General features: G+C 56.7%; 1 protein-coding gene across 2 annotated transcripts in view; it reads right to left on the bottom strand.

The window, feature by feature from the left end:
* Window positions 1–2,999: 2,999 nt before the first annotated feature.
* TECPR2 (tectonin beta-propeller repeat containing 2) overlaps window positions 3,000–27,113 on the bottom strand; it is a 62,779-nt gene continuing 38,665 nt past the window's right edge. For both annotated transcript variants that reach the window (XM_045287718.1, XM_004698790.3), the window contains 10 exons: window positions 25,913–26,086; window positions 24,105–24,285; window positions 22,720–22,861; window positions 21,408–21,648; window positions 19,228–19,317; window positions 18,566–18,799; window positions 12,456–12,604; window positions 5,006–5,147; window positions 4,574–4,723; window positions 3,000–4,298 (listed from right to left, as the gene is read on the bottom strand). In XM_045287718.1, coding sequence (XP_045143653.1) covers window positions 4,141–4,298; window positions 4,574–4,723; window positions 5,006–5,147; window positions 12,456–12,604; window positions 18,566–18,799; window positions 19,228–19,317; window positions 21,408–21,648; window positions 22,720–22,861; window positions 24,105–24,285; window positions 25,913–26,086 — 1,661 coding nt within the window. In that variant the 3' untranslated portion in view covers window positions 3,000–4,140. The remainder of the gene's footprint in view (window positions 4,299–4,573; window positions 4,724–5,005; window positions 5,148–12,455; window positions 12,605–18,565; window positions 18,800–19,227; window positions 19,318–21,407; window positions 21,649–22,719; window positions 22,862–24,104; window positions 24,286–25,912; window positions 26,087–27,113) is intronic.

Below are 27,113 nucleotides of genomic sequence, written 5' to 3'. Positions count from 1 at the left end.
GGGGGGGGTCCAGTAGCTCCTAGACCTGAGCTGGTCTGTTTCTGCCCCCTGCTGCTTCCCAGGAGTAAATGCCGAGATGCCACGGGCTATCTGATGGCCAGGAGGAGCCTGGTGGTGTAGTTACCACGGGTGCAGTTCCAAAGACCAGCTGCTTCGTATCAGAAAGATGAGACTTTCTATTCCCCCAAGCAGTTAGTCTGGAAACCCACAGGGGCAGTTCTCCCGTTCTGTAGGGTCGCTGTGAGTCTGCATTGCTGTGATGGCGGTGAGTGGGTGGTGAACCTTGACACTCGACCGTCACTGCCAGTCAAGGAGGGGGTTCCCTCGTCGCGGCTCTGAGAGTCCGTTTCCAGTGATTTTGATGGTTTCACCTCCATGCTCATGGTAGGCAGAATGTGAGGTACACAGGCCTCTCCTGGAATAGCTGTCCACCCAGAAGCTGTTGGGGAGAAGGGGCATGCCTGGCACCAAGCAGAGGTGTAGTTACGGGGCAGTGTTTTGGGGGAGCACTGCAGTTGCCCCACTGCAAGCATCTGACCCCCAGCTATCATCGTAGTCAACGCAGAGACCCAAGGCTGGTTCCTCTTCTACGTGACACATGATGGTCCTCAAATCTCAGAACCAAACCCACAGCCATCAGGTCCACGCCTACTCCTGGTGACCCGATAGGATACTAGCTGTGGGAGTAGAAGGCCCAGCTTTCTCCTGAGGAGCAGCTGGTGGTTTTGAACTGCTGACCTTGTGGATGGCAGCCCAATATGTAATCACTATTTGACCCACTGTGCCTTCTTGGTGTCACTGCTGGGAACTGGTCTTCTGTATGAGGTGCTCGTCATTTCCTTTGTTTCTTCTTTCTACCCTCAGCTGAGAAAGACCACAGCCTGCCCACCCAAACCCACACCCACTTTGCCTGAGCCAGTTCCTACGCATTGAGACCCGGTAAGTCTGCGTAGGAGGGTCCCACAGGGTTTTGGGCTGCAAATCTTTATGGATGAGGGCTGCCACATATCTCCTCCCCCAAGGAGTGGCCGGCGGGGCCACACCATTGATGGGTTGACGAGCCGCTGAGCATGGTGCACGAGGAGCTGGTTCCCCCTCATTATGAAAGCCCTCGTCATTTAGGAGCCCTGGTGTTGTAGTGGTTACATGCTGGGCTGCTAACCGCAAGTCCGCAGTTCAAAACCACTAACTGCCCCTCGGGGAAAGATGGGCTTTCTACTTTTGTAAAGAAACTCACGGGCAGTTTTACCCTGCCCTATAGGGTTGTTGTGGGTCCGTACAGACTCGGGCAGTGGGTCGAGTTTTCACTTGCTGAATGATCTGAGCACTGGCAGGACAATAGCGCACCCTGCACTAGCTGGGTCCTTTCTCTGCAGTCTAGGGAGCATGAGGGCTGGCACAAGGCCATCAGCCTACCACTGTTTGCATTTTGGTGTATTATGGTCCATTTCTCTCTCAAGTGCTCTCTAAAGGTCTCCTACATATGAGATCTTGTCACCTACAGAGCGCTTACCATCAATGTACCGTCCCGATTGTCATTTGAGAAGCCTTTGGCATGGATGAAGTTCTACTCAGCAATTGGTACCGTAGTGAGTTAATGTTAGAAAGGACTATGGTCTTTGATTTTACATATTTATTAGGATAACGTTTACTTGGTTCAAATCCAAGATACCCAAAGGTACACAGTCCAGGCCACCACTGTGACTGGCTCTTTGAGGGACCGTGCTGCTCCCCAGCCCTCCAGTGCCCCCTCCCTCCAGATTCCTAACCACTTTCAAACTTACAGTAGGTAGGATGGTCCCCTCCATGCAAGGTCACCCAGGAAAACTGGTAGGGGCAGGGCCATGGCATCTCGACTGGCCCGGAGCGGCTACCAGGTGCGCTAGATATTCTGTTCGTCTGCAGACTGCACCACACTCCTCACGGCTCCCTGGAATGTCTGGTGTGGACATCTCCATTTGACTCAGCGCTCACTCGATGTACGGTGCATTTCTGTCGGCAGTGCAGGCCCCAGGCTGGACGTATCGGGGACAGTGGTGGCCCCAGTCCTGTCCTCTGGTCTTCGGTGACGTCCTGTTGCTTGGCCCTGGTTCTGGGTTCGGTTCATACTCAACGATGAAGCCACATTTGCTGCAACTGTTTGTCTTTCTGGGTTAAAGTGGAGTTTAACTTTCCCCCAGTATTCCTACAGTTTGAAGAAATCCAACCTCTAGGCTTTCCCTCCTCTGTGGGGCCCCCTTGCTCCCCAATTTGGAAAATGCCCATCCATCACTCAGAAGCAGCAGCTCCTCCCCCTCGTTTCCGTTTAGAAGAGAATGCCTTCCGTACATGACGACCTAGGGGTGAGGAAGGGAACCCCGCTTGCCTACTTCTGTCCCCCCAACTCTGCAGGGAACCGGGCCTCCTGCCTGGTGGGCGGGCTTCCATCGGGCTGCAGGCATCTCTAGGTCTTGACAAGCTGGCCCTGCAGGGTCCAGGAGTTGTCCCTCTGGGGCATTCTCCCCAGGTCTGGAATCCCACAGAAATGACTGGTCACTGAGCCCTGCCCTGCCCCTCTGAGGCAGGGCCACAGGACAATGGTGCAGTTGTGGGAATGCCCCCTGCCTCCAACCAAAGAAAGCCGGAGTGGGCATCCTTCATCTTGGCACCACACCCTACACACCTGATAGAAATGTTGTGGATTTGAGCCCTTGTCCTGTCCTCCCCCTCCCACCCCTCCCCAGCCACCTGTCCTGCGATGCCAATACCTTCTCCCCTCCGGCACATCCAGTACACAGATTGTTTCTTGGCTGGAGGCTTCTAAACAGGGGCACGACCCCCCCCATCCCAACACACACACAGGCCTAGGCCTCTGAGGAGACAACCAGTTCTCTCCCAGGTAGGGTGTCCTCCCTAGGAGTGACCAAGCCCACCACCCCTGCTGGAGTGGGTGGACACCAGCCTGGGAGGGCACACAGGTCTCAGGGGGTCTGCCTCAGCTCAAACAGCAAACCACCAGCTTGGAAAAGTCCCTTTATTGCACTGTCTCACAGCTAAGAGTTACAACCTGAACAATAAGTGTACGCAGGGGAGTGGGATTGCACTGTGGTCCGAGCTCGGGGCTCAGTGACACCTGGAAGTGTCCTAGCCTGCACAGCCTGCCAAGCTCCCTCCCGCCTCCCCGCTGGCTGCTGGCCCTGAGACCCTTTGTCTTGCGGCTCTTGTAGACACACAAGTGCTGAGGGGCAGGGGCTGTGGTGGCACTGGACTCCCATGCCAATGACAGGTGGGCCCTGAAGGCTGACCTCAGGGCCAGTATCCTGACATGACTACAGTAGGTCCCTCATAGAAATTGCAGGGTGTTGGCTGAACTGAAGGTGCTGGCCATCTCTGGAGAGCCTGCTAGCCCTAGAGCCCCTGGCTGCCCAGGCTGTGGGAGAGGACCCCCAATACCAGAAAAGCCACGTGCAGACCAGGCAGAGCAGGGTTCAGATGAGGTATCTCAGATGGGTTTGTAATGTAACAGACAAAGGCAATCAGTAGTGCCGTCCCCTGACAGTGCCGCCACCATGGAGCGGTCCCTTGGAAGAGCCAAGGCAGGAGCGAGCGTAGCTCCCAGCAATGCGCGCCCACACGCCCCCATCTGCATCCCATGGTTGTGACTGCCACTTTGGAGCACGGGCTGCAGGTGGCGGCCTGGCTCTGCCTTGTGCCATGTGGTGTGTTCTCCATCCACGAGCAGCCCAAGCCACCATGTGGAAGTCTAGCATCGTGGAATGTACCAGAACTTGTGTCTCATTCCAGTGGAGATGGACCACCTGGGATGAGCATCGCACGGTGCTGAGCACCTCACCCCACTCCCACAAGGCCTTGGGACTGACAGCGGCCAGTAGGGGCAGTAAGCCCCTCCTCCCCACCTGCTCCCTTGGGAGCCTGGGCCTTCCACAATGACAGGGACTGGACTGCAAGGTGCTGTCATGCACTCAGGAAGCAGCCCTGGGGCAGGGTCACTCGTTCTGGACAAGAGCGAGGCGAGCGTTCTGGACAAGATGGAGACGAAGTAGGACGGGAAGCAGGGCAGGCCAACCTGGCTGCACGAGGGGGCTGAGGCCTGTCCCCTAAGCCTGGCTCCTCTTGTGAGGGCTTGGGCCCAAGGTCCCTTCAGATGACCTCCCACTCATCCTCGAAGTCCTCAGGGTGGGGTGTGGTGGTGGCCAGGCTGCCCTTCTGGGAGCCGTGTGAGTGGCTGAAGGTCTTTGTCAGCCGCTGGAGGAGACAGCCTGGTGGACCAATCGCCCACAGCTCGTCCGCAGCAGTCACTGTGGGAGGGAGAGCCGTCACACACTCCATGGGCCAGCCTTTCTAGCGGGGCAGGGGGAGGTGGGGGACGACAGCCGGACTGGGGCGGGGCAGGGGGGTGGGGGACGACAGCCGGACGGGGCGGGCCCTGTGCCTATTTCTGCTCAGTGCCTTCAGGTCCTTGGAGACTCCCTTAGGGGGTGGGGGTGGGTACCCAGGCTGGGGCCCGAATGAGAGCACAGAGTCCCCGATGACACCTGGCGCCCACCTGGCCCCTGCCGAGCCAGACACTTGCCTGTGACACACGCCGCGCTCCCAGGAACTTTCTTCCAGTAGTCTCCAGCTGGGTTCTTGTCAGTGACTCCGTAGCGCCGGGCAAGGTCGCCATTGGGGCAGCGGGCCCACACAGTCCTCGAGCTCAGTGCCAGCTGACAGGCTTGTAGTCCTGTGGGCAGACACGGTGCGTCCTTTGACCCTGTGTGCCCAGACAGGGACCCCTGAAGGTGTCTGGGTCCCCCTGGAAGGGACCGAGCAGGAGCCAGGACCAACCATGCCAGAAGGGTTCTAGGAACCCAGGGTGACATCCTGAGCTGGAGTGGGGGTGGGGGGGTGGGAAGGCCTGGGAGCTAAGAGCCCACTTGTCAGCGCCTGGGTGGTGTGGGCAGAGCAGAGGCAGTAGTGCTGAGAGGTGGGCAGCACTCCCATGTGACCGTGGAGCTCCAGGTACCTGGCACATGCTCCCAGTCAGTCCCCACTGGCATCTCCTCGGTGATGCCCACGCGGACGTGCACGTTCCACTTGCTGTCGACTGCCCAGAGCATCTGGTCATTGGGGCTGCAGTGGATGCTGACCAAGATGACCCCAGCGGGCTGCGGGAGGAAGGTTTGGAGAACTGAGGACGTGTCAGAGCTGGTGCTGAGGTCAGACTGACGGGGTGACTTTGAAGGCTGGGGTGCACCCAGCCCAGGCCAGGGTCTCTTCAGGCACCTCACGCACACAAAGTCAAGCGGTGAAAAGGAAGGGTGGGAGCCCCCAACTAACTCGCTGTTGCATCAGCACATAAGCGAGTGGATCCACCTGGCTGCCATGCAAGGACTGCACGCAACTCATGAAGCCTTCCAGGGTTCTGTGTAAGTACGCGCGCGCACACACACACACCAAAAAACCAAATCACTGCCATCGAGTTGATTCTGACACAGTCTCTCAACCAGGAAGGACAAATTGAAGATAATGGCATGGCATTCATCATCAAAAAGAACATTTCAGGATCTGCCCTGAAGTCCAATGCTGTCAACACAACACAGGCAATACAGGAAACGACTAAAGCTGATGTCAGAAGAGGCTCTCGAACCTAGAGCAGCGGCAGCACACAAACGAGGGGCTGTGAGAGCGGGGAGGAGCCTTCCAAGGGCCGCCCCAGCAGACAGTAAGCACTGTGAAGCAAGCGCCTGGACTTGGACGCCCAAAGGGAAGGAGCCCGCTCAGCGTTTCCCAGGCTGAACGAACTGGAGAGAACATTCGAGCCATCGCAAGGGTTCTACATGCCTGAGACATCTGTGTCCATGTACACACACGCTGCAGCGCCGCCCTGCCCCTCGGGAGCCTGTTGCCAGGGAGGCCAGGTCTGCGTGGCACCCCACTCATCTGCAAGTATAGCCTGGCTGTTTAGAAAAACGAAGGTAACTTGATTGCTTCTGAAAGGCCAACTCCTGCATCTACACCATCACCACATCAGGGGGCGCCGTGGGGTGCGCACCCCTCCTTAAATCCTCGCAGCCCTTCCTGATGCACAGGCACCGCTTGAAGAAGCCAGGCGCAGGAGCGTTTAAGCGGACAGACGGCCCCATTGTTCTCATTACTAGTACTCCAAAACATGATTTTACATGGCCTCAGATGGGCGACCCTTCGTGACTTCCCAGCACGGTAACTGCATTAATGTGCTAAATGAGCTCTCTTCACCACAAGGGCTACAAATACACTCTAGTCAAGTGTCCACATGAATGCTTCCCCGAACAGCTTTGGGAGGGGCTTGGCTTCCCATGAATTGTTAGTAGATTACTCAGCGTGATAAGCTGCTTATCACACGAGTAATATAGGCCCATTTTGACATAATCACAAAATATACCAAGTTGATTCTGACTCATAGACCCTCAGTCACACCCTGTCTCGGCCTGGAGACCTCCAAGCAGTCAGGGACCACAGGGGCTGTGAATGTCCTTCATGCGGCTCTTCAGCCAAAGTCTACGTCCCAACCGAACGACCTTCCCTGCATGGGTCTGGTAAGAAGGCGCGGGAAGATGCCGATAGGATTCACCTGTGAGTAATGGTGACCAGGAGTCCCTCGGGTGCCATCCTGTTGTGTATAAAATGCGCCCTTTGAGAAGCAGGGAGGGATCTCATTACCAGCAAGAGCCAAGAATGGAGCTTGTCCTCTGGACCTGAGATCCCTGTGTCGTAGTGAACCTCCTGGAACCAGGTGACAGCTACCCCATCAGAAGAGCCGCGGCAGAACCAGGAGCCCGAGCACGGAACAGTGATGGTGCCTGAGCCAGGGAGCAGGTTAAGATGAGTGCATTTGTGCAGGAGGCTGAGTGGCTTTAAGCAGTTAATGCAGGGAGCTGGGCTTGCTGCTTCAGAGTCTGAGTGGAATGCTCTCAGGCAGGCTTACAGCAGAGTGGTATGCCCTTTGGGCATTTATAAGCAGACTCGACAACTTTGTAACTTTGTAACGTATCCTGGTAAACAATTCAACCATGAGCATTCCCCACTGGTATTATAACTTGTTAACTTCCTTAATCTATCCTTTAATCATGGATTTGTGAGTTCTATGTAGCCACTACAGTGGATTTTTGAAACTAGAGGAGCTAAACAGAAGATGAAGATGTTTACAGAAACCTTTTCTTTCTTTTGAGAAAAAGCTGTGATTCCTGCTGCCTTAAAACCAAATAAAAACCAGTTTACACTTGAGCTGGGAAGGCCTGCTGCGTGTGGCACGTGCCCCGTGCCAGTTTGGGATCAAATTGACCCAAGCAGCTTGGAAGGGTTGGAGGCTCGGGGGCAGGGGTCTGTGCACAGGAGGAAGAAGTCAGAAGAGGCAGGTGAGAGGGCTGCAGAGCTCGAAGAATGCAGCCCCTCCCCTAAATGGGACGTGGAGAGCTGGGGGAGGTGTTGCTGGGTACTCTCCACAATAACGAAATCAACAATATTTAATTCCAACAAAGCTGAGATTCTTGTCCATCAGGCTGCTCCCTGGAGCCGGACACCACACCTGTGATGAGACCTGCATGTCTGAGGAATATGCCTTTTCACCCTGACAGAGGGAGAAATGCTCAGGGAGGTCCGATGTCACTGTCCCCAGAGCCTAGCAGAGTGGACACCAGGAGTCTGCCGTCCCCAAGTCCTTAGAGGGGGCTGTTAAGGGAGACCTCTAGAGCTGGGCTTTGGGTTGTGGACCTCCACTCTGTGTCTGCCAGATGGGGTATGGGGCTGCTCAGATGCCGGCTGCCCTGCCCCACTGCCCTCCCCTATGAGGGCAGCCTGGCTTCTCTGGCACTGTCTGGAGCCTGGCTCCACCTGAGGGCTCCATGAGGGGCCAACTGTCCAGAGGCTGAATCTGAGAGCAAGCGCTGGCATTCACCCCAGTGCCACCCACCACCCCGTCGCCCACCTGGCCTCGTGCTTCAGCACTGTTAGTCCTTACTGTTCATCGAGCCAAAACACCCAAGGCAACGGAAACAGAGAACCAACCAACCAACCCAGAAACCATACGCTTAAACAATTAGGTTGGGCCGTTTGCCTACGTTTCCCTGGCGTCTGTCTCATTGGCTGGGGCTCTGAGCACTCTGCCCGAGCCCTTGAGGCTGAAGAGGGGCAGGGCCTATTCCAGAGATTGGGGGTGCACAAAGGGAGACGGGGTGCAGCCCAAGCTGGGGGAAGCACGACTGCCCTCCTCCGGGGTGTGCTTGCCCAGCCTAGGCCAGGGCTCCGACCCCTGGGTGGCCCAGCCCACCACGCAGCCATGGTACCAGGACCAGCACAGGCCCAGGGCATGTAGCGGCATCTCCACTCTGGACAGATATTCTCGCAGCAGAAGCTCCACACTCTCAGATGCAAAAGACAACTATAAATATTTGCTCCGAAGCCTTCCAAAACGTTAGCAGTCTGAACACCGAGTCATTTGTTTTGAGTACTTTGTTAAAAATTCCCTCCCTAATTACTATGAAACCCTAACCTAAATCACACCCAGCCCCCCACCCCCACCCCCACCCCACCCCCAAGCCACTGCACGGACTCTACCTCATCGGGCCCGCAGGGCGCAGAACGAATGCCCCGCTGTGGGGAAGCAGATGGCCCGTTCAGGTCCCCTCCAGAGGAGCAGCTGGTGGGTGTGAACTGTCAGTCAGCAGCCGGGCACGGACCCACTGTGCCACTGGGCTCCTGAGAACTACCGGAGAGGGAGGTTTATGAAAACGGAATGGGAAGCCACGGTAGCTAGTTTTAAACCACTGCGGGGCTTCACCTCACGTGCCCTTGGGTGTGAACATCTCCCACTTGCTCTCATTTCAGCCCATCCTGCGGCCTTTGCTCAAGCCTGTGGGCAGTAGTAGCTGGGGACCATGTGATGCCAAGCCCAGTACTTTTAACCCAGGATGCAACTCAATCTCCCTGCTCCCCACCTCCTCCTGCGCAGCTCCACTCCCTCCCGTTCCCAGCCGCAGGAACCTGTGTGGCGTGTGACGTGGCCTAGTGGAGCTCCCTCTGGCTCTTTCCGCCCCCCCCCCCCTCTGGCTCTTGAGGTCAGTGTTTCCCCAGGCACTGGTCCTCAGAGCTCCAAGAGGTGCCTAGGGGGTGCCACCCACCGGTTTACACCCTATTTGCACTCCCTACCGTGAGCTGGCAGTGGGGCATGGCAATGTCAGGGGGCTGGGAGCTTTCAGCACAGGCCCCACCCAGGTGCGGCTCTGCCGGGGCACATGTGGGCCCTTGCCAATCCCAGGCACTGGGCCTGGGTGGGGGTGGAGGTGTCAGTGGCCTAGAACCCAGGCTAAGCTGTGTTGCTGTTGAGTGAAATGTTTCCTCTGCTAAGAGGGGAGGACCCCGTCTTCACCTTGGGGGCAGGAAAATAGTGGGGAGGCCCCCTGACTGTCATCTCACCTTGGGGTAAGAAGTGAGAGGGGAGACCCTTGCCCTCCATCTCTGGGGTAAGAAGGGGTGGCGGGTGGGCGGTGTAGAGGCCTGTGCTTCCCGCATGGGAGCCGGCAGTGTGCTCCTCCTCGGTCAGCACGCCAGCGGGGCAGGGCCCAGCCTGGCTGGCCACCAGGGCTCCCTCCCACAGCCCTCCCCTGCTCAGCAGCCCAGTGGGCGAGCACAGTGCCGGGGAAGCTGTTCTACTTTGGCCATCTTCTTGTCACCAGCAGACTCTAGGTGATGCCCCCCGCCCCCCGCCCAACAATTCCTCCGATCCTGGACATAATTCTACTGCTTGATCAGGGGCCTGAGGGCCCAGCTGCTGTTCAGAGGCTCCCACAGATGCAGAGGAGGGCTGCTGGCTCAGGCCCCCTTCCAGGTTCTTGCTGCCTGAGCCCACCCAGCAGGCCCTGGCCTTGGCTTGATGGAAAATGGGGGAGGTGGGCACAGTGTGCTCAGTCTATTGCCCATGCTGTGGCCCACACTGGGGAATCACACGTCCCCATTGTCCAGTGTCCCTGCAGGACAAAGCACTGAGAGCCATCAGAGGAAAAGCACTGTCAAGACCAGCACCTCGCAGGGACGTAAGGAACAGCGGGGGCATGAATGGACAACAGTGACCCTACAACCCTACAGCTGGCTCTACAAAAGGGCCCAAGCTTGGTCAATCTTGAGCTAAAACAGTCAAGAAAAAGATGACTGGAATCGCTAAACATCTCAGATGAGAAAGGGGCTATCACTATGGAGCTAACAGAAACAAGAAGGGTGATCGTGGAATGCTGTGAACAGCCACGCACTGGGAAATTAGATAGCCTGAGAACAGAGTCCCAGGAAGACCGACTATGGGAACGGGCTGAGCAGAGTTATAATACATAAGAAGAACGAACCAGTCACTAAAAGAAGCACAAACTTCCAGAGTTCAACCGAATACTGAGGCCCGGGTAACACCAATCCCACCTCAACAATTCCAGAAACCTAGGAGGAGGGGACACCCCCAGTTCACTCTGCTAGGCCCCTGCCCTGACAGCGAAACCAGACAAAGATTTCACAGGGGGAAAAATTGCTGCCGATCAGTATCACTCAATACACCCACAAAAATCCCCACATAACCCAAACCACCTTATTAACAGAATCCTGCAACACACTGAAGAATGACTGTCACCGGAGAGGGGGGCTACCACCCTGCAAGGCAGATTTAACATTAGATGACCACCTGACTAGAAGCCAGAGCCCAAACCACGGGGCCATACTGACCGCAGCAGCATCTGATAAACTCCAAGGGCCTGTCATGAAAAAACCTGCAAGCCGGGGCCAGCAGGAAGCTTCCTCAGCCTGACAAATGGCGGCTGTGAAAACCCACAGCTAATGTCCAACTCAATGAAGAGGCCTGGATGCCAGGAACAGCACAGAGATGCCCGTTCTTGCCACTTTGGCTCAATATTACACTGGAGGGTCAGGGTCAGGGTCGGGGCTCTCAGGCGAGAAGATGCAGTCAGGACATCTAGATTGGAAAGGAGGATGCATACGGCTCTCTCATTGCAAGTGAGAAGAGCTATGGAACAGAGCTTATGAAATCCACCCCCCCAGCCCACCCCAAATCCCTCCCAAACGCCTAATTCGGTTCCGCATACACATTCCAAGGTATTGCTATACGATGGCAACGAGCAATCTGAAAACGACTGGCTCAGGAGTTGACCTGGGGGCAGGCACGAAGAAGAGGAGTTGTCTGGAGGGAACACATTAAAACCCACCGGCAGCCAGCTTGCTTCTCTGGGTCCCTACACAGCACTGCCATGCCCACCGCCCGCATCGGGCACTCCTGGGGCAGCGGGATGGAGCCCCATCAGTTCTAATCCACACGGTGCCCTCAGAGAGCTCATTCCTCATCACTCTGGATGACCCTGCCAGGGAGGAAGGCCCTACCCAGTGAGGGCATGGTAGTGGTCAGGACCAGCACACCAAGCGGTCAGACAGCTGACTTCAGTTCTTGGGTCCCGTCCCCATCCCATGACTAGCCCTGCACCCTGTGCCTCTCTACTCATTGTTCTAATCCCTGCTGGCTGTGCCACCCCAAACGGCTATGTTAAACGTAGGCACTGACCCAGCCCTGACCACCCCCTCCTGCAGGGGTTCACTGCTCAGGACTCGCCACGCCTGCCGCGGCGCCATCACACAGTTGATGGGCAGGAGCTGGAGCAGAGTGCTCAGTGTGTGAGCCCCTCATGACACTCGTAGAATCACGCTCAGCAAGGGGGCCCGACCCAACTGTTCCTGTAGCAACTGACTGCACGGCAGACCCAGATCCGACTTGTGGCATGGCGGGGGCTGGGGCAGGGCAGACAAGAAGTAGCATATGTTCCACAAACCAGGAAAGACACACAGGAAATGCTGACAGCCTTCATCCCCTCTGATTACAGGGGTTTATAATACCTTCACTTTCCCCTTTATACAGTGAAATCAGGGGCGGGTGGGAGCAGTTACCAGGTGCAGCAACCACTCAAAGGCAGAGAGGGAGTGATGTCAGCAATTTACAGTTGCATCGTGACAGGCAGTATATTCTGTATAGTGCGTGATCTAGCGATGATTTATGAGTGAGAGTGAGTGTAATCTGCAAATGCAGCAGCATTGTATAGAAAGGAGGGCTTGAGCCTCAGGGAATCTTGCTTGGGGGTGGGTGGTAGGGGAAAGACCCTGGAGCCAATCCCCTGCAGACACTGCGGGGTGGCTGTGCTTTGGGATAGTATTTGATTTTCTTTTTAAAAACTCTGAGGAGGAGTATTTTCATTCCCGTGTTGGCACAGATGACCTTTGAAGAACTGTCTGGCTCCCCCAGGTCCCCGCCTGCTGGGTGTGTATTGTCGGGGCAGGCCTCCCCCAGCCCCGTGCCAGCCCGAGTAACAGTGTAACATGCCGGGCGCCTGGTTCCCAATTGCAGCATCTGACAACTGGCGCCTTCCTGCAGGGCAAGACCCTCTCAGCGAACTTCCTACCTGGGCAGGTGGCTCAATAGCTATCCAGGCAGGAAGCATCAGACTGGGGTTAAGAGGCTGGGTTCCGACGCGAAAGTAAACGTGCCCCCTGGAGTCACAGGCCCAGATGTGCTGATTTCCACAGGCCAAGCTGGTCAGCTTCACAGCTCCTGTAGACAGAGGAGAAGCACACACCATAACACGCGTGAAAGAACTAACCTTCACCCGCCACCCGATTCTGCCCTTCAGAGGGAATGAGGGGACAGCATGGGGCGGAGTGGGGTGGGTGAACGCTTGTTGTGGGGCGATGAATCACTTTTACAGGGTTCTTGCCATGGTCTTGTGACGCCTACAAAACGGCTGGGTGAGCCTAATGCAAATAAATAAGGTGACTGTGGCCCACTAAGGTGATTGGACAGCATTGCTAATAATGCAAGTATGGCAGATAAAACACTGTGGGGTAGGAACATGCAAATAAAGTGTATGGACCTCTAATGAAGAGATTGGTCAGTTTGCCATCCTGCAAGGCTTAAAATAAGCCATCCCAGAGCTGAGGATTTTACTGTCACCAAAAAAGAAAAGCCAGAAGCAGGGCATGTCCTTTGAAACGGGGGTCCTATGCTGAGAACCTCCTAGACTCGGGAGCCAGACAGAGTGCTGTAACACCAGAGAGCAAGAGATGGTGAGAAGCAGTAGCAGGTGCAGCAAAAGACTGGCAACGGTAGAACCAAGAGGGCAAGACTAGGTGGCACAGTGGGTTTCCTGGTGCACAAAGCACAGTGGGCTCCACCAATTCCTGGAGTGAGGCTATTGAGAGCCTCTGGGCAGGAGCCGTACCAGTGGCGTGAAGGTACCTCTGGGCGCTTACTAGTAGAGCTAATGAGCTGTGTAACACCTGCCAGGTCACAGCAGAGGCCAGGTGGAGGGCCAAGGAGTAGAGAGCCCTGCCTGCAAACACAGCTGAGAATCTGTCCTGACCGAAGAATTGTGTCCTACATCGTTCCTGATACTGAATATTGTAGTCTTACTTCCTTAGTAAACCCCATGCCTGTATGGTCTGGGAGTTCTGTGTGGTGGTTGCAATGGATTATCAAACCCATCAGAGAAGCAGAGTGCTATGGGAGGGGACAGCTGGTATCAGAAACGGTACCAAGGTAGAGAGGTGACGTCATGGCTGTTCTCTGCCTCACAGGAACTATCTCCTTCTCACAACGTCAGAGGCCCTCGGGCACCAGCGTGCCATCTACACAGGAGGGCAGACTTGGCTGGGTTCAGGCAGACATGGGGTACTTGAAGGCCTCTCCTGCCTGGGCCCTCCTAGGCTAGAGGCACAGGACCTGAACTTCTGGCTCCGGGTCAAAGATCCGGATGTGAGTCCCACCTCTAGCTTCATCAGACACATGGCTACTGGCAGCAAATTTGGTACTGGGGGAGCAGGACTGCGTGTAAACTTTGATCCTCGTTAGAATTAAGATGAACTAGCAAAGCCTCCCTAGACGGAGCTCTGGTGGCATAGCGGTTATGCCTTGGGCTGCAATCCGTAAGGTCCGTTGTCAAAACCAGCAGCCACTCCTCATGAGAAACACAGGGCTTTCTAGTCCCAGGAACTCAAAGGGGGCAGCTCTACCCTTTCCTACAGGGTGCCGTGAGCTGAAGGCAGGGAAGCTCACTAAGAAGTCTTCGTTGCAAAGGAAAAGGAATCGGGCAATGGCTTTAATAAGGAATTACATTTGGCAGCAGTTTACCTAGCAACAAGGTGACAGCCAGTGGTCATGGGCGGCTGGGCACGGCCGGTTCAGCTGTCCTCATTTCTAGCTTCATTAAACGCTGGATAGCTGCCTGACCCTGCTTCAAACACGAGGCGCCCATGGGCTGCCTTGAGCGTAGAATCCTAGAATCCATAGGAGCAATTTGACATTCTTTCTGCACATCAAAGACTCTGCCTCTTGGTCCGGCGGGTGCCTGTCTCTCTCCTGACCCCACAGCACTTCCCTACAGTCAGAGCTGCTTCCCAACATGCCAGCCTTCACAGCAGTGAGGGTGCCGTAGGCCAGGCAAGCACAGACTGACTTGTGCTTATGTGTGGATCTGTAGTGAAGTTTCACACGCTTTCCTCACAGATGGCTTTCACAGAGGGTGCGAATTTTCACCTTCCGTGGGGAGATATTCAGGTATGTCGGGAGCTGTGCACCCACCCAGCGGGACCTCAGAAGAAAGGCCTGGTTATCCGCTGGGGAAAAGCAGCCGCTGCAGACACAGAGAGCACACTTCTACCCTGACGGGGAGGGGGTGGCCGAGAGGTGGAACCGGTCGTCTTTACAGGACAGCCCGAGGCTCTGACACGGAGACCCCGGAGCAACAGGTCAAGGTGAGCCAGGAGAAAGGAGGGTGGGACTGAGGTTTGAGTCAGCAACACAGATCTGAAATGTCTTGGGAAATCAGACCCTGACCAACAGTACTTCTACACCAGCTCAGCCCCTTCTGGTTAATGCCTCTCACCTAGGGGAAGAGACCTGCTCTGCCCACTCTCCAGTGTCACAGAAGCATCAGGTCCTTCACCTGTTCTAATGTGGGTGACAAGGAGCCCTGGGGGTGTCGTGGTTCTGAATTGGGCTGTGATCCACACGGTCAGCAGTTTGAAACCAGCAGCAGCTGCTCAGGAGAAAGCTCCACTGGGCTTTCTACTCCCGTTAGCAGTTAATAGTCTCAGAATCCCACAGGGAGTGGGGCTAGGGGTCACCACTGACTCGGTGGCAGTGAGTGAGTGATGTGGGAGAGATCCGCCCATGGAGTCACCATCCCATAGTTGACTGCTGAGCCTCAAACTGCCCGACCACTGTCTGACACCTGGCTGTACTGTGGCACGGAACTGCAGAAGCCAGGCCACCAGTGTTTCCAGTGGGAGGGCCTTCAGAGTTGGTGGGGAAAATGGGATGAGGATGAGATTTTCCCATGAGCCTTTGGAAGCCCCCTTGTCTGAGCAGGGCCACCCGTGGTGGGCCTGTTTCTGCTGAGTTTCCGGATGAAGACTATGGGAACATTCCTGGCAGTCTACTTCCACAAAGAGGTGGGGGGAAGCCCTTCAGTCCGGTGCCCCAGGACACAACGCAGGACGGCTTTTTGGAACGGCGGGCCAGGTGGCAGCAAGAAAGCGAGTGGGCTCCACCGTGCTGCCAGCCATGAAGGAGGTGCTGTCAAGGAGCTGTCCAGCAGCTGTCACCTGCCTGCCTTTTCACTGCGCACAAACCCATACATGGCATTCCATGCCTGCTTGTACAAGTAACTCAAAACTCAACTCACTGTCGCCGCGTCGAGGGCGACTCACAGTAACCCTCTAGGACAGAGGAGGACTGTCCCTGGGGGCTTCCCTGACCGCATCTCTGTATGGCAGCAGCAAGCCTCGACTTTCTCCCCGGCAGCAGTGGGTGGGTTCTAACTGTTGACCTTGTGCTTAGCAGTCCAGTGAGCAGCCCTGCACAGTCTGCACCCACATCGGTTGGCAGGTGGGAGGGTGGCTGGGAGTCTTGGAAAACTCCAATGCCTCTTGCTTCCATTTTCCTCAAGAACTTCCCGAAGCCCTTGTGTGTGACCTCGGACTCTTTCCCTCTGCCTGTGGCTCACTTTTTCACGCCAGCAGTGTCTGTGGGTGAGCTGGAGAGTTTCACTCTGACTACCACGCTGAATTCTGAGTGGGGCAGTGGCGGGGCACTGCCTGAGTATGGTGTGAGAAGCGGGTCTGAGCGCCTGAGAGGCAGGCGGCATGGCTTCCGGCCATGGCTCACAGCTGCCACGGGCATCAGGTGACACTCGGCCCCAGGGACTGTGCTGTGTGGACATCTCGTCTTGTGCCTTCAGCTTTGACGTCAACCTAAAACTCTCAACTCAGCACCCACACAAACGAGTGCTCAGTCTCCCTATGCTCTGACAAGGCAAGTGCTCCCTGATGCTCAGACCCTCCAGGGGGTGGGGGGTGCTTTCCTCCTGTAATCATTCCCAAAGTGGCCTCTCCAGGGGCTTTACGGACCCCTGCAACTCTAACCAGGCAAATGAAGAGATCTGCACCAACCAAAAGAAATGGCCTTCCATGATGGATTCTAGAAAGAGCCGAGAAACCAAGCTAATGAAATGCATTATCTCCTGTTGGAGCCCTAACCTGCTCAGAGCTGACGGCTGACAGCCCGCAGGTCTCAAAAGTCATCAGGTGGCCTTCCCATGTCAGGTTCAGAAGAACATGGCGCTCAAGGTATCAGTTAAGAGTTCTCACAAGCTGCCAGAACACAGATGTCCATGGGTCACCTGAGCTGGACAGATGGTCAGAGGTAGAGTAGGGTCTCCATCCGGCCACTTGATGCACGGGGTACTTGAGGCAGAGAGGATGGCCAAGGTGGTAGTGGACATCGCCTCTTGTGTTCCCTGTGGGCCTGTGGGCTGGAGTGGAAGTGACCTGTCACTTGTCAATGGGAACCTCACAGTGCCAAGAGGTGTTGCATGTGACCGTGGTGGTGGTGGCGCAGAGCAGGTGGCCAGGCTGGCACTGACCAGATGGACAGAGTGCCGACTCACGTGAGCAGGACACCAACTGTTCTCATCTGGGCCTCTGAGCTCTGGGGAGAGTTTACCACATGGCCCCATGCCTTTCTGTTTTTGTCCCCTCCCGTTAGAAAAAACAAAAAGAAAAGGTCGTTAACAACTCTGTTCCACAGGCAGGCATTTTCCCCTTCAGGTTATCTGTAAACACTTATTTTCCAACCCGAACAGCGGTCTCTATCTGGTGTTCTAGTCCGAAAACACTTCTCCACGTGCATCATATCTATAGGCATCAAGCGACACTGACTGTTTCGTCCTTACACGCTGTGACCAGGAGAATTAAAGTACCCATTACATTAGTTTGCTACACGTCCGGTGGCTGACATAACGCACGTGTATGTGAACGGGAAAGGACATACTGGTAAGCTTCTTCGATCTCTGTGAAGCCATGCAGATTCCTTCCAAAGAGCCAGGCCTGCCATAATCACGGCGACCCTGGGAGCTCAGCCTCCGGCTCAGGGCTAAGGGTGGCCATTTCATTCTGGAACTCCCCGGTCTCATCTAAAAGCAGCCATGAAACTGGTGGTTTAGTGGGACAGGGAGACTTGGGCTTACCGCGTTCATAACTGGACATTTACCACGTCGCTGCTAACCCTGAAGCCGGCAACATGCCAGACCTTACCAGCACCTGGTGCCTCCAGCATGGCGGCCATGCAGAGCACGTGCAGGGCAAGGAAGATGGCATCGTTCTGTCTGAGGTCAGACATGTGCAGAGACAAGACCGCTGAGGAGGAGAGACGCACAGCCCATCCCTCCAACTGCACCTAGGAGCCCACTCCTCAGGGCTGGCCCCGGAGGCGAGGGGAGCTCAGCTCTCGCACGGACCAGGGGAGTCACATCTGGTTCCATGCCAGAAAGTTGGATTTGGATGATCAGCGACAGGCCCCACAGACTGGGAACTCGCTCCCCAGCACTGCTTAAAAGTGGGGTTCTGGGTAACACTAACGTTCCCCGACAGTTCCCCTTTTCTGTTGGGCATGGGGCCCAGTGGGTGGTCCACCCACACCGCCTGGCACTTGTGTCCAGACATCTTGTGAAAGCGACAGTCAGGCGTAGCCCTGCACTCGTGTGTGTAACTCCCTCAGGAAAATTACAAAGCCAGACTCAGGCCTGACCGGTGTGTACAGATGCCTCGGGAGAACGACACAATCACGTACAACCCCACACCCATGTGCAGACTCACGAAAACGGAAGTGACACAAGCAGACAGAACCCACGCCCATGTGCAGCAGACGTCTCACAAAACAACAGGTGCAGCCTGTACCTGTGCAGACATCTACGGGAAATGACAAGCTCAGACACAGCCCCTACTGCAGGTACAGGGCCTCACCAAAATGACACAATCAGACGTGTTCAGAGTGCAGTTGGGGTGCGGGGCTGAGCACTTTGGGACACAGCAGAACAGCATTACTGGGCAAGGGGAGAGTGATGTGGTGAAGGGGCAAGGCTGATCCACCCCAAAGGCGGCAGCAATCTTGGAGACCCCCAGCAGTTCCAGCTTAAGAGAGCCCGTGTGAGGGAGGACCAACGTGAGGACGCCGTACCTAGCTGGGACAGGTCCAGCCGAGTCCAGTGCATCCCTGTGGGGCAGCTCCGGGACAGCGTCCTGATGAACACTTGCCCGAGGCTGTCCAGTGCCCACAGTGCGTCCTGGCAGGCGGCATAGGCCTTCATCTCAGCCTCGGGGGGGAGCTGCACAGTGCAGGGCCGGGCCTGGGCGCTCTGGGTGCTGGCTCGGCACAGGTCCTCACTGCTTTGGCACAGCCACAGGGAGCTTCCTGTGGGAAAGGTGGTGGGGTGCGGGGTGTCGGTGACACTGCCCACAACACACAGGGCCCTCGGCCTGGCCCCACCATGGGCTGACATGAGCCGTCAGGGCAACACCGTGACTGGTCACTACAGCAGCCAACCCAAGGCTGTTACTCTTTAGTGGGCAGGTGGCAGGGCGCCCAGGGTCTGTGGAGGTGGCTGCGCTGCCTTGGGCATTCCTAGGTGGGGAATCTACAGCACACTTGATTGCTCACCCAAAGGTAAAGGTCGGAGGTCACCAGAGGGCCCACAGAAGAGAGGAATGGGCAGCTGCTAGGGCCCTGGCTCAGAGGGACACCCAGCTCTGGGGGCTCTTGCCACGACACCATACGCAGTCACACCCACCCACCGTCACCAGAAGGTTGTGGTTTTAACTTTTCCACATTTCTCAACCAACCTTCTTTCGAGGGAGCTGCAGAGGCCAGCACAAAGGCCCATTTGGTGGCAGAAGCGGTCCCTCGGGGAACGACGTTACTCCAGTAAGTGCCTAGAGAGAAGAAGCAGGGAGAAAGAAAGAAAGAAAGAAAGAACGCACCATCAACGCCCATCCCATGGCCCCACCTCTAGATCACAGCTGGTCTTCAAGCCCAGTGTGCTGCTGCTGTGCGGCTCCGATTCCACCTAGCCGCCCCGTGTTAGTAGAGCCCCCCCCCCCCCCACCAATTCTTGGCCTTACTCTTCACAGAAAATGCCACACCACTAGCCTTCTGGTTAGCACCCATGTGCAAACTGTGCCACTTTATGGTGAGTTCTAGTCTTTGTGTTAGGAGATAACCACAAAGAGGGGCGGCCACTTCCCATTTCTCCCTTGTGGCCATCATGCAGCGCCACTATCCTGCCCTGGTGGGGGCGGGGCAGGACACCGCCTGCCTTTGGGAATTTACGCATCCTCAGAGATCCACCAGACTCTTCCTTACCTCTTCAACCCAACCCCCCGTTTATGTGTCCATTCTGACTCACCTTAGATACCACCACTGTGCCACCTGGAGGAGCCAGAGTGGCACAGTGGTTATGCTGCGGGCTGCCACTGCATGGTCAGCAGTTCGAAACCCCTCTGCAGGGGAGAAAGACAAGGCTTCTGCTCCCTTAAGACAGTGAGTCTCCGAAACCCACAGGGGCAGCCCCACCCTGTCCTACAGGGTCCCTGTGAGTTTAAGTGCCACCAGGGCTCAGGTCCACAGTCAACACTGATAATCTTTCTCTCTCTCAGACATAAGGGCTCTCTAGTTAACAACCCTTCCTCCTCAACACACACACACACACACACACACACACACACACACACACACTGGGTCAATTCTGACTTGTGGGTACACCCTCCCTACACCTCCCAAGACAGGGCAGGGCTGTTTCCAAGGGCCTCCGAGGCTGGCATTCTATGTGGGCAAAGCCTCGTCTTTCTGCCAAAGAGCAACTGGCGAGCTCCAACCCCCAACCTTTTGGTGACCAGCCAAGGCCTAACCTCCTGTGCCACCGGCTTCCTCATTTCTCACCAGGGCCTTTAAAAGGCTTTTGGCTTTGGGATGGGGGGAGGGGAGGAGAGATGGAGTTCTCATGATATGTTGTGGTAGTTAAGTAATCCGGTGCCGATTTGAGATTAGTAAGAGTGAAGGGATGGAGTTTAGTCTGTCAATCAGGTCCCAGCTTGATAACCTCATTTGGAGGCACTAAGGAGATAAATAGCTCACTGGAGGCAGGACACAGATACACTCCCCGAGAGACATTCCTGTTGACAAGACACTTGGAGCTACATTGGAGCCCTGGAGCTGGAGGAACCATGTGGAGACCCCTGCCAGCACTGAGATGCTTCCACTGCCACTGGATCCATAAGACTTTCCACCCACTGGCCTGTGATCTTCCTGCACTCGGTGTCAGGGCATGTGTTGCGTGAGTCTGAAGAGGAACTTGCAGATTGGTATTGGACATGTGGGCTAATATTGGACTTACGGATTTGATCTGGACTGGGCCGGGATGTTTTCTTAATGTACAATTACTCTTTGATAAAGTTCTCTCACACACAGATGAGTGTCTCAGGATTTGTTTCTCTAGTCCACCCAGACTGACACACTGTGAATCTGTGAGTGTTCTCCCTAAACCACGGCCGGCCCACACGCCATCCCAACACTGGGACGGTCAGAGCCATAAAAAGTGATGCGCACTTGGTTCACATTCCCGAATCATCCGTGCCTGTGCTGAAGGTCCACACGGCAAAGGCTTTGTTACTGATATCTTTACCACAATAGTTCAGAGCAGACAGAAGAGGCACAAGCTGAGACGTCATCTCTGAAAACAGAGTCAAACTGACTGCAAAGCCGCACTGACCAAGATTCCTGCTCCTGGCTCCTGACTACCTCAGAGGGTGCACTCCTAAGGCGCCCTGGTGGCACAGTGCTTAAGCACTTGGCTGCTCACTCCCTCTCCTGAGAGAAAGAGGTGGGAGAAAGAGGTGGCCGCCTGCTTCTGCAAAGACGACAGCCTTGGAACCCTGAGGGACAGTCCCGTGCTGTCCCGGCCCTGCTGGGCTTGGAGAGCTCTCATGCCCGCATGCGGGGAGCAGCACACACACACACCACCCACCGACGAGGCTGCCTTTGGCGACGTGGAGCTCGTTGCGGCCCGAGGACAGCCAGACGCCGCAGGCGTTGATGCCCAGGAGGCTGGGCTGGCACTGGAGCTGCTGAGACCAGAACGCCATGCGCAACTTATCGGCCACCTTCTCGACGGGGGCCTGTGCCGCGGTGGCTACTGAGTGCGTGGCATGGACGATGGTCTGGAACAGGCTGCCCTGGTCAAACACCACGTAGTCTGTGATGCTCACCTGTGGGGGTGGGGATGGGGGTGAGAGCAGCCCTCAGCGTGACCCTCGTGGTTGGGTCCGGCTACCGCCACACTGCTGACTGTCCAGGCCCAGGTGGCCAGACTCCTGGCCACTCCCTCGCACAAACACGCGCAAGCACACAGGTTTGTGTAAGGTTGAAACAGGACTACTGCTAGGACACTGTCACCCTGCCAGGCATCTAGCACTGCCAAAGATCCAGTGTGCAGGATGGAAGGAAACGGTCACTTCTTTAGTACCTGTTTCCGTTACTCACCCCAGCCCACGTCGTGTGGGATTAAATATCACCGCCCCGCCCCCCCACCCCCCCTTTCATTCTAATCACAGAGGAAGGTGCATTTTGCTCCCACGGACCCAGGACACAGTGTGCGGCCTCCACATCTGGAGGAAAGGAAACAGGTCTTACGAGGAGGGGGCCATGTGCCATCTGACCTCAAGGTGGAGAGCACTCACGAGGCCAGGCCAAGGGCAGCAGCAGCCCGGCTGGGAGCCTGAGCTGCCCCTGCGGGGCTTCCCCATACCCGTCTCAGCGCTCCAATCAGAGGGACCTTCAGAAGCACAGGCCCTGTTTCCAGGGCGTGCGCTCTTGCTCATGTCAGGAAGGTCTTGATCGCAGCCTCCGCGCGCTCCGGGCGTGTCCCTTTCTGGGAGCTCGTCGGAACCGCTCTCTTCGTTGCAACACCGTTTACTCAGAGGGCTTTCCGACAAGCAGAGACACGGCTTTAATTGTGGGTTAGGATTTTAAACCTATTGTCTAGTGTCTTTTTTAAGCATGTTTGTTCAGAATTAGACATCATGATTACTGAGGTCTTCAGATGGATGCTGCTGGGTTTATTTTTCATCTGATGATAAACTTCTCAGTAACACCAAGAACCTCGGCTGCCTCCTGAAGCCCAGAGGGCCGTGGTGAGGCAGGCTGGGGACTTGTCACCCACTGCCACCTGGTGCCCGGGAGATGTACGGCAGGAGTGGGGGCGGGTGTCTTCACTTCACCAACCACTCTAATCACCTACTAGGGGCTGGGAGGGGCCGAGGGAGCAGCAGAATGCCTACTTGCCACCAATGGTTGTCATCCCCCTGTGGCTTCTTGGGAACCACGCCAGTTCGGAACCACAGGTTTCCGTGGGTATCCAGGGCCCAGAGTGTCTGCTGGTCCCCGAGGGCGATGCACACAGGCTCCAACGCCTGCCTCTCACTGCAAGAGAGAAAGAAGGTCAGCACCCAGCCACCCTGGGAGCACCTGGCATGGATGCTGCGGCAAGAGGACCCTACTCCCCCCCTCCACACGTACACATAATTTAAAAAAAGGGTGCTCGGCCTCATTTCTGAAGAGGAGGCTGGAGCTGAATTACTGAGCAACATCAGTCATCTTAATGGGGAGGAGCCTCTGTGAGGACGGCGCTTCAGAAGGTGACCGAGCTCCTCCTTCACAGGTGAAGGGCTCCCAGTGCCCAGTGTGCCTGGCCCTTCTGCAGCCATGGCCCGAGGATGCTGCCCTGGGCTGGGAAGGGTCTGCCTCAGCCTGTCCCTGTCCCTGGGGGGCCAGGATGCACGCTGCAGCCGTGAGTGTGTGGAACATGTCTACCAGCCGACATTGATGACCTCCCGGTCCCGCTGGGTTGTGACCCAGTCATCCCTGTGTTCCCAGCCAAGCCTGGCCGCGCGAAGAAACCCGAAACCTCAGCGTGTTGACTCCGGCTCACAGCGCCCCCACGAGCGAGCGCTGCAAAGGACTGTGCTCCAAGAGCGTTCTCAGGCGCTGATTTTTAAAAACAGATCACCAGATCTTTCTACCCAGTGTCTCTGGGCGAACTCCGAGCTCCAAGCTTTCTGTTAGTGGCTGAGCATGCTGGGGGCTCTGACACCCACTGGTACTCACTAACGGCCTCTGGATCACTAAACTCAAACCAAGAGTCTCCTCATCCAGTTCTTCTAAGGACTGTTCATACTGCCTAGATGATTCTGTAAGTATAATTTCAAATGTTAAAAGGGACCCGATAAATTATAGCCCCTTTCAATTGACAGGATCAAAGTACAGAAAATTATGTGACCTGACAAGAGCCTGGGTTCTGAGCAGAAAACGCCCAGTGGTGGCAGCTCCTGATGGGGTGGTCGGTGACCAGGAGATCCGAGGCCATCTAACTTCAATGCGGCACCAGCCCACCCAACAGCCTGGGCCAAGGGGCACACAGAAGAGCTTCAGGGCTGGCTGTTCTCCAGGGACCAGCTTTCCTGGAAAGGGGAGTCCTGTTGTACCCAACGCGAAGTAGAGGGTGGCCCTGCCGTCCCTGGGGCTACCTGATGATGTCACACTTCCACTGCTCACCCTCAGGGCAGAAGCTGCTCACGCCCTCTCGGTAGAGCAGAGACCGCTGCAAAGGGGAGTCCTGTTGTACCCAACGCGAAGTAGAGGGTGGCCCTGCCGTCCCTGGGGCTACCTGATGATGTCACACTTCCACTGCTCGCCCTCAGGGCAGAAGCTGCTCACGCCCTCTCGGTAGAGCAGAGACCGCTGCTCCGTCAGGGCCCACACCACGCTGCTGCGGGCCGTGATCTGGGACAGCGGGTACGGGCAGTCGACCTTCATGGCTCTGGCACAGGGTCGGTCCACGCTGAGGCCTGCGGGGCAGATGGACAGGACAGCAGTCGGGACCAGACACTGCATTCTTGTTGTGGACTTCCCTCTCTTGGGATTTTGCGGCTTGCTTTCATGATAAGTGCTTTTTAAGGTTTGGTCAACAAGAAAGGGTGCCACCAAGTGGAACCTTAATATCTACCTGATACATGTTCAGGTGCTCTTTGGAAATGGAGCGGATGACAGCTGTCATGCAGCAGCTTAGGAACGTGTGGGGGTGAGTGGCCCATGTGGAGCCAGGGGCCCTGGGGCGCTGATGGCTGAGACCTCCACCGGCCTCCTTTCCCTGAGCGTGGGGAGGGAATGTTCCACAGCTTATGTGAACTGCTGGCCAGGCTCTCTCCTCCGTGGGCCTCTCTCAGACAGCCTACTGCCTGCACTCCGCGAGGCCAGGCTCAGGGGCGCTGCCCGACAGGCAGCACCGGACCCCTCCTCCACAGCCTCCATTTGCACGTCAGTCTTCTAATGGCTAGGTCCCAGTGCTCACATTTTGCACCCCAAGGCACAGCATCAGTTCCTGCCCTGGATCGGGGCGATTCCCTATGGGGCTCGTTACAATCCACTCGGGGTCAGTCCCCAGAGACGGTAGTCCAAGAGGGCTGGGGGTTGGGGGTGGGGTGGGGTGCTGGCGGGGCGGCGGGCCCACCTGAGACCATAGCTCGGTGGCTCTTCAGCACGACTGCTAAGGAAGTGAGCCCACTCCTCATGCCCAGGCCAGAAGCTGCCCACTGCCCCATTAACCAAGCTCGGGTTCTCCCGGGAACAGCACGAGGAGTGTGGTGGTGTGTGCACCTTCACGGAGCTACTGCCACCCAATGGGAGGCCTGGAACTCGCTGAGAGACTGGGTCTGCAGGGCCCCTGCCAGGGGAGCCCATCCAGCAGGGCGTGAGGACAGGCACTGGGCAGAGCCTCATTCTCAGACCGTCCGCCGTGCTGCTGGCCATTGCCACAGCTGAGAGCCCTGTCCGGGGACCTGCACTACCGCACGGCTAGCAGAGCCTCCTCGAGCGCAATCCCACCTTCTGCTTGCTGAGCAGGCAGGAGCCCCTGCGCCGCACGCCCACCCGGAACACTGACGAGTCACGGTGCTACAGCACATCCGCATGGTGCTCCTCACAGCTGGTCTTTAACAAGCAAGCCCACAGTGCCTCGCCCAGCTGGGACGGCTTCTCTCGGGGCGCTTCGTAGGCTGAGATGGGCTGCCATTCAGAGCAAACGATTTCTCGTTTTTCCTGACACACATGTAGACAGGCACACAGGCCGGGGCTTTGCCCTGGCTGGAAGAGCCAATCACTTCTGCTTTCGGGTGCAGAGCGGGTGCAATGTCTCAGATCTCTTTCTGCAGGAGTCTGTGATGTAGGCTCAGTGGCCAGCCCCGGGTTGGCCATGGGGAGGACACAGCCACCTCTGGACCTCACCAAGCCAGCTTGTCTGTCCTGTGTTGACGCTTTGTCAGTGAGAGGAAATGGTTCGTAAAGTCCTAGGGACCCACATACCTTCTTTGCTGGAGTGTTTGAATTCCCATTCGCTGTCAGCACCTTCCTTGCTGCGACAGTGTTCTGGGTGCAGCTGAGTCTGCCTTCGCTGCGCCCCGCCCCGCCCCTGCTCACCTGTCTGCAGGTAGAGGTCTCCGTTCGTCCTGACGGCCCAGGCCGTGTCTTCGCTCAGCGCCACAAACACCGTCTGCGGCAGGGCTTCGTACCAGTGCCGCTTCCCCTTGATGGTCACTTTCCCACAGGCAAACGCGCGGTTGGACTTCTGCTCGATCTTCCAGAGAAGGGCTCCTGGAACCAGAAGGGCAATTCCGCTCGTCATCCAGGACACACTGAAAATTCTCTGTGCGCAAACCCTCCTTCCAGGCACAAGGGGAGAGAGCGCGCCAGTCACATCCTGCTGCTCTGACTTCTAGCTCCGCTGGGGAGGGCCCACCTGCCCGCACGCCCACCGGCCTGACAGCTGCTGCCGCCCATTAGCTCCGAGGCTTTGGACACTGAGCTACTTAACGCCCCTCATCCTCACCTCCTCATCTGTGCAATGGCCAGGCTCGCTTCCTTGCAGGGCTGCAGAGTGGAGAGATCTGAGGGAAACTAGACCAGGAGGTCACAGAGCCAGGGTACCAGGCCCAGAGTGTACACCAGGTATTAGCACCAGGAAGAGCATCAGGTGTGGGACAAGCACCCGGAGACTGTCTAAGGTGAAGAGTGACTAGTGCCCGGGGGAGGTCAGCACATGCCAACAGGGATGCCAACAGAAGGGTCACCTCTGGACCAGCTTCAATGCGCGAGCAAAGGGGCCTTCTCCTCCCAAAAGGGAATTTGACAAACTGAGGGGGAAGGTGGCAGGACGCTGCTTCAGACAGTGGGCAGCACGAGTCAATGCAGAGGGAGCAGGGCGAGGCCAGGGGTCAGCACGAGGGCAGACAGAGCAGCTGGACGAGGTGAGCCCACAGCTGCCTGACAGCCAGAGCATGGGCTCTGAGAGGGGTTCCCAATGGAGCTGGAGCTGCGCTGGGGCGCAGCCATGGCTGGCACACTCAGGAAGGAGCCCGGGCTCCTGGAATGCAAGACAGCACAGCGAGGCCACGTGGCTCACGTGCAGGCCAGTCCCTACTCAAGAGTCTCTCCCCCAGCAGACAGAGCAAGCCAAATGGCCAGAGCAAATGGCTCCTGGGATGGTCACTCTCCTGCGGGGCAGGAGAGTGACAGCCAACGAGTCCAAGTCAGGGCCCGGGTGACACGCCTGCTGTGGGGGGAGGTCAGATGCGCAGGCATTCCCCCTCACCCCCCCCACCCAGGGCAATCAGTTGCCAGA

Source organism: Echinops telfairi, unplaced genomic scaffold, assembly GCF_000313985.2.
Source record: "Echinops telfairi isolate 266 unplaced genomic scaffold, ASM31398v2 ScPeMD7_18;HRSCAF=68, whole genome shotgun sequence".
In the NCBI taxonomy this organism is placed as follows: domain Eukaryota; kingdom Metazoa; phylum Chordata; class Mammalia; order Afrosoricida; family Tenrecidae; genus Echinops; species Echinops telfairi.
The sequence above is the reverse complement of the archived record's forward strand: the minus strand, read 5'-3'. Positions and strand labels throughout refer to the sequence as shown.